This window comes from Anneissia japonica, unplaced genomic scaffold (assembly GCF_011630105.1).
Source record: "Anneissia japonica isolate Jap-2015-1 unplaced genomic scaffold, ASM1163010v1 scaffold287938_len408866_cov212, whole genome shotgun sequence".
NCBI lineage: Eukaryota > Metazoa > Echinodermata > Crinoidea > Comatulida > Comatulidae > Anneissia > Anneissia japonica.
Window position 1 is genome coordinate 398,753 of NW_022696173.1, and position 7,709 is coordinate 406,461.

At 35.5% G+C, this 7,709-nt stretch overlaps 1 protein-coding gene across 2 annotated transcripts in view; it reads left to right on the forward strand.

Moving 5' to 3' along the window:
- Nucleotides 1–7,293, forward strand: part of LOC117101734 (trace amine-associated receptor 9-like) — an 11,071-nt gene extending 3,778 nt beyond the window's left edge. For both annotated transcript variants that reach the window (XM_033241773.1, XM_033241772.1), the window contains exon 2: nt 4,833–7,293. In XM_033241773.1, the coding sequence (XP_033097664.1) occupies nt 5,690–6,673 (984 nt within the window). In that variant the 5' untranslated portion in view covers nt 4,833–5,689 and the 3' untranslated portion in view covers nt 6,674–7,293. The remainder of the gene's footprint in view (nt 1–4,832) is intronic.
- Nucleotides 7,294–7,709: the final 416 nt, after the last annotated feature.

Sequence of the window (7,709 nt, forward strand, 5' to 3'; positions counted from 1 at the left end):
AGTGTTAACGGCTATCTCGATTTATATTATACGCAACTATTTGTTTCTAGCCGTACCTATTGTGTAATGGAGTGTATCTGGTGGTATTTGAATCTGTTCAACCATGAAGCCTCCGTGGTCTAATGGTTATGACGCTCGTCTTGACAGCGAGAGGTCGCAGGTTCGAGTCCCGCCAGAGGAATTTTATTACACAGTTGTTTTATTCATTTATTTACAGGACTACAGTCGTTGAGATCTATGCTACACGATGTATTATTATGTCCTTTATTCGAACACTGTATTTACCTTTCTTTGATGATTTATATATATATATATATTTAAACTTTTTAATTCCTATATTTCATTCCCATAGTACTACCATGTAGCAATAAAAGATAATTCCCTGTAGATTTTTCATGTTTTTAATATAAAGTGACTATAATTAAAGGATGAATTGTAACGTCGGTTACCATGGAATCGCCCAAATGATTTAAAAGCATATGATGTAACTAGAAAAAAAAATATTGTAGCACTGAGTACCAGTAATTGACTGACTAAATCACAATTGTTACAATATTTTCATGTGTTAAGTTATTTTAAAAAATTCACTAAGAAAGAAATTAATACTTTATAGTTAACTTTTCCTAATAATGATTGTTATTTCTTAATAACTGTCGTTATTGGATGGAGGGTAACCCCGGCGTTTTGGATATCCCACATAGGATGGTGATTAAGTTCACTTATTGGCATATCCTTGGCGCTCTTGCCTAAAGAAATGAAATGGAAATTATTGCTATAAATTAGTTATAAATTCTACTGTAACTAATTATGTCAATAAAAATAAAATTATGAAGAATTGTATGTCATCCTTATATGAAAATATGCCAAAAACCCCTATTAAGGCGACAATTTCACGTTTTTGGTAAGTGTCCCCTGAATATGGGTACCCCTATTCAGGGGACACCCCTATTAAGGGGACACATTTTTTGGTCCCGAAGCTGTCCCCTAACAGGGGTTCTACTGTAGTCATATTTGTGTTGAAATATGGTAGGGTATAATTTTTGTTTTTATAGGAACGCTGAGGTTGAAATTTATTAAAAATTAAGAATAAAATGAGGGCAAATTGAGGCAAACCGTCAACTGAGGTTTGTTTTTTTTTTTATCACAGTACAGTACAGTAATATACTGCTGTAATTTTCGATCTATGAATAGTGTGTAAAAATAAGAACAAAATAAGAACATTTTGAGCTTGAAATTGGAAAAAAAAATTACTGTCCCTTATAAAAAAAAAGTGCATATGTTTAGGTTGGATAAATTCAGTAAAGCGATTAGTTTAGGCCTTACTAATTACTGTATATTTCTCTTAGAATTATATATTTGTGACATGTTGAAGATATAGGAAATAGGAAGTTTCTACATAGATTAGTAGACACTATTTGTTAATATGCTGTAACTTATATATTTATATACTCTAAAGACTATGCTACTGGTAGGATAAGATTTGCTTGTATGCTATGAAAACCTTGACTTTTATGTGAAATAGATGAACATATTCTTTATATATAATTGCTTGACTAAAACGTGGTCTGAATATGAGCAAAGTGCATGCATGTGTGAGTGGAATTAATTTAGATTAATTTGGATTTACTAACTGAAGGCAGCCTGGACCCTTGGAACTTTTATATTCTTCTATACCAATGACTGCTAGCTATCTAAAGTTACGGTTGGTCATAACTTGTTATGGTGTGCTAAATTCAGATCTCAGTCATATAGTTCCTGAAAGAGATGATGATACTCGCCTAAAAATAAATTTAGCAACAGTTAAAATAATCGTAAAAGTATTGCTTCTTTCAACTCTCGAATGTGAAACTAACAATTGATTTTATATGGCCTTAAAAGTATACTTTATTTAGGGTTTATGATTAGTTTGGCAGCTTCTCAATCAATCATGGTCAAGAGAGCTTAGACAGAGAATGATTATTATCAATACTGTACATTTGATTTTATGAAAGTGGTTCGATGAAACGCCGACAAAACAACGGCATGCGGATTCTAAAGATGCATTAGCCTAGTTTTAATCATGATGAAGTTTAGGCCTATATAATAATATTTATTTTAATAACGCTTTTTAAATAATATATATATATATATATATCAATTAATTTAATGATAAAAAAAAAATCATTTACACCAACAAAATCTCAGCAGCACAAACAAGACGGTACTGTATGATTAGGAAGAATTGAGAACAATCTTCCTGTTCAATCTTATACAGTACAGGTATAACACAATTTGTAAATGAAACGGAGTAGCCATTCCCTGGACATGGAAAACTTGAAAAAAAGGCATATTAACAAGGGGAAATACTCAATACTTTCATTACCAGTCTGTCCATTTTAAACTGCATCCGTATTATTAATGATAAGGTCTCTGAAACTGGTTCCGTGAGCTTAAGTCATGATTAATTCCAGGCCCGTACGCAGTATCTTTACTGGGTGGGTGCGAATTTGTAGGCATTTTTGATAATTTGACGTCTTATTTAATCGATTTCTGAAGATACATGAACGGTTTTCAGTGGCGCATCTATAAATTTCAAGAGACTCAGGGAGGGATTTCACAGTGACTAATCTAGGTACCTGTACCTGTATTTGAAATAGAAGAGGCACGGTAAGGAATTCCACAGACTCACGGACTTTAGCACTTTCAGACTTAAGTTTGAATATAAATTTCTTTTCTTATTTTAAATAATGTTGACAAATTTTGGGGGGATTATTTAATTATCTACCCTGCAAAATGTGGACCTTTGGTAATTTTAGGGGGGAGGGGGGTTTCGCACCCATCGCACCCCCACCCCATGCGTACGGGCCTGAATTCCAATAATACTGCTATTGTTAATATTGATACTACTATCGTATTAGTAGCGGTATTAGACCTACAGTATATAGTTTTATTCCGAATTGATCACTCAGTCATTTAAGAATTATCTATTATATCAATAGGCCTACTTACTATATCTACTATTACAAGTATCATCATTATTATTTTGCCTCTATAATAGTACTTACAACTTGAATTAGTAATTATCATTATTATTATTATTATAATTATTATTATCAGTATTGTCATTTTGTTTATCGTACCTTTAGACCTATCACATGATATGATTATTATCTCTATTTCACCTGATATTAATGGTCCACCATTATTATTAATGCAGTCTTCCAAATATCAAATAAGCTTCTTGGCTCAATCCGTTGTTGTCGCGTACGTGCTTCATTTTCTCCATAGGTATAGATTAAAAAGTAATGTCACTTCGGTGATACAAAGACCATTATCATTATCGCCAGATTGCCTTTGAGTAACGTACTCGAACATAGTTCATCCGCTTGCATTAGGTTTAATACATTACACGAAGTATGGAATTGTGATGTTGCAATGTGCCGGTTATTTAATGATTATCAGTAATTGATTGAAAAGTTGAACCAGCGTCAAACTAACATGGTTGTTAACAATATTTTACGACGCTGTAATAACTTATGATTATACAGTCGATAATTCCTATACAGCCTCCTTAAAGAAACAAACCATTGCTATTATTACTATGTAACGGTAATTATGTTTTTATGACGTCATTATTATGTTACACTGTCATGGGCCAGTCGCACGATATGAGCTCACGTTACAGCCAGGCGATTAATATATAAAATCACCTGATGTTTTGGCCAAAGGTATAAAAAAAATCATGGGGAAACTCATGGAATAGTATTAGATGTTCCATGCTCTACGTACAACCTGGTCTCCTTATACTCGCTACACTGTCACTACATTGTTTCCAGTGCAATCGTTGCCATAGGGAAGAACCAACTGAAGTTCGGGTTAGCAGACAAATCGGAGTGTCTTCCCGATTGCGTCAGGTTAGCTAGCAGTTCACCCTGACTCGTCTTCAACGCATTCGGCAAAGTTGAACCAGGTTCAACCTTCCCGACAACTGTCGGCGACTGCCGCCAATAGGGTGAGCGATTCATATATAAAAACCGACCTTTTCCATAGAATCGCTCACCGCGACAGTCTCGATAGTTGTCGGGAAGGTTGAAACTGGTTCAACTCTGCCGATTGCGTTGCAGACGAATCAGGGTGCATTACTAGCTGCCCTGACGCAATCGGGAAGGCACCCCGATTCGTCTGCAACGAATTGGCAAAGTTAAACCAGGTAGGCCAGTCACCGATAGGGTGAGCGATTCTACGGACACCGAGCTCAATCAACATCACAGAACGCTTTCGGCGATAGCGTGTAGCGATAACATGGAAACACATGGAAGCTTATGTTGGCTTGGAATTATTCTAGATCAAGAGTATGCACAAAACTATCCAACACTTGGTATTACCGTCAGGTTGGACCTGTTCGACGGTGTGGGATGGGGGTTACGGGGGTTATTTACCTCCGTGGGAAGCCCTTGTGCTTGTAGAGCAATCACCTGCAAGTTGATGTTTTATTTATTAAATCATTTGTTATTGTGCAAATGTGTGTTTATTGTATAAATTGTAGCTTACTGATGTTGATGTTGTAGACATGTTTAGGCTTGGATATTGGATATTTATTTTTGTCATTGTGTAATTATATTGTTATAGCAGTTCAATGTAAAACATTAAAAATATGAACAAACACCGACCTTGGAACTCGCGTAGTTATTTGCTGCATTACGTAGGAAGGGCTACACGTTTATTCAATTATGGTATTATTATTTCATTCTTAGGTTATTACAAATGACAGTATTACAGTATATATAATTTTTTTTCCGATCATTTTGCAACGTCAATATCTTTCTAATTATACGGTATTTTCTTATTTCCAGACGATTAATTTGTCGATGACTTGTCGACCCACAAATGGAAAAAGAAGATACTGATTTATATCGTTGTATTTTATTTAATAGTAAGACGATTTTAAATAATTTATGGAGCATACATAAACGGAAACCTGAAACAGGTAACAGGATGCGAAAGGCTATACTACAGACTCACTGGAAATCCGAAGTGTTATTAACGTCATCATAAGTAACCGGGTTATCAGAAAACGGACTCATGTTTAGGGCTAATTTCAGTACCAAGAAGCACATGAGAAAGTAAGGGAGGATATTTTACGTTTTTGGTCTGCTGAACCAATAAAAGAACATTTGAATTTGGAAATCGCTGTACAGACTTTATGTTTACAAGACCTATGGCGTATATGCATAATTGAATGTTTACAACTAATCAGCCCAACATTGACAGGGTCTGCTGCGTTGTTAATTCTATGTAATTAAAAATGCGTTTACACGCTTAAAGTGACATTAAGTAATAAGTGACTTATAACTTCACTGAGTGAGTGATATCGTCAGCAGTAAGCTTTAGTCTTTAGTAAATATATACTCCTACAGATGCTTTACATAGAGCATTCACTGAGAAGGAAAAGTCGCTCTCAAACGCTGTTTTGACAAGACGTTAAGTACCGTATTACTCGGATGACGGGCTGTAAATTATACTTATGTCTGATATTATGACGTTGTAAACTTCGTTGACAGAATACGCATTCAGCTACATCGGAGTAAAACTCATTTTTCGGACGTTTCCCAGATATGAGCAACTTTCTCATCAACTGATTTCCTTGATAGTGTCACGTTTTGCGACGCGTTCGATTGCTTGCCTTGTTTATCATTCTGTAAGTGATCGAATGGCTGACTATTTATTCACGATCTTTTCCATGATTATTGGATGCCTGGGATTGGTAGCAAATGCCGGAGCTCTCTATGTTTTTAAAAGGATGAAAATAATTTCTAAAACAGTAACGCACTCATTGTTGTTCCATCAGTGCCTGATTGATTTTATGAGCGCTTTATTGTTCCTACCATTTTACCCAATACCACAGGCACTCGGCATCTGGCAGGATCAGGATGTGTTTTGTAAAATCCGGACATTTTATTGGATTTTGGCAGTAACTTCAACATTTAATATGGTATATCTAACTGTTGAAAGGTACTATGCTATAGTTTTACCGATGAAGCACCTTGTCCTGTTCAGAGGACGCACCGTTCCGGTAGCCCTACCAGTCACGTACGTTGCAGGTTTCATCTGTAGTGTTCACTCGTTTATAGTGTCAGAATCTGACGCAGAACTTAGGGTATGTGTTTACAACTGGAACGGAAAAACAACATTAATGATCGGCCATGGCGTGTTTATTTTCATCATCGAGTGGATGGTACCCACTGCGATATTTATAGTCGTTTACTACAAGATATACTTAACATTAAAATTACACGCACGTTCAAACACTAATATTGATATGCCGGAGAGATCCACCCGAAATGTTAATAACGCATTAAATAAATGCTTAGTATCAACGGTTCTTATTATTTTCATCACGTACCTTATATGCTGGACGCCGAAGATTCTCCTGTACCTTCTTTCAAACTGTGGAGTAAAAATAAATGCGCATTTGAATAAAATTACAGTTTTGTTATTAACTTCAAATCTTTGCTGGAACCCGTTTATCTATACATTTAAATACAAGGAATTCAACAAAGCCGTTAAAAGGACTTGGCGTGAAGTTGTCCGAAGAAAGCCGCGAAAGAAGTTTTATGTGTCTTCGTACGTGTCCGGCAATATCAAACTTGATAGAGACTCGAGTGCAATCACAATTGATAAAGAAACAAGATGACTTTTAATCAACTCTGCCGTACAATATAAACATCAGTTGATTTTAGAGAGAAAACATATTATGCTACTGTAACATTTACTGCTGTGTAAAAACACATACGACTTACATCTTCATCCGAATAAGTATTTTTTCTATTGCAAACCTTCTGTTTAGTATTCAAAATGTGGAATGTACATTTTTCTTTCGTAATGACGTCCTCGATGTATGTAAAACGTCTTGGGATCGAGTCCCGGTAAACGCTGAGATATTTGACTTTGTTTCATCTTCCGTTATATTTTAATTTAATATATAAATGCATTGCACACACACACACACACACACACACATATATATATATATATATATATATATATATATATATGATATTGAAGGAAGTTAGCTGTAAACACTGTTGAATAAATATAATATAAATGATCAAAGGTACATATACATTGTTTAATAAAGACATGATGGACCATCGTAGGCTACCTTGCAGCTTTTCAACGAACAAAGTCCTATAAAAAGTCATTGTGTAATAAAATTCCTCCGACGGGATTCGAACCTGCGACCTCTCGCTAACAAGGCGAGCGTCATAACCACTAGGTCACAAAGGCTTCATGGTTGAACAGGTCCAAATTAACCGTCGGGAACATTGTATTACACAATGCTACGCCTCAAGAGGGCGTTCGGCCAGATAAATCTGGCAATACGGCTAGGAATATACTGTCGTATATTATATATGATATTGAAGGAAGTTAGCCGTTAACACTGTTGAATAAATATAATATAAATGATCAAAGGTACATATACAGTGTTTAATAAGGACATGATGAAACATCGTAGGTTTTCAACAAATAAAGTCCTATAAAAAGTCATTGTGTAATAAAATTCCTCCGATGGGATTCAAACCTGCGACCTCTCGCTGACAAGGCGAGCGTCATAACCACTAGACCACAAAGGCTTCATGGTTGAACAGGTCCAACTAACCGTCGAGGACATTGTATTACACAATGCTACGCACAGGAGTGAATAAATTTTGTTTGTCTATATTATGTCA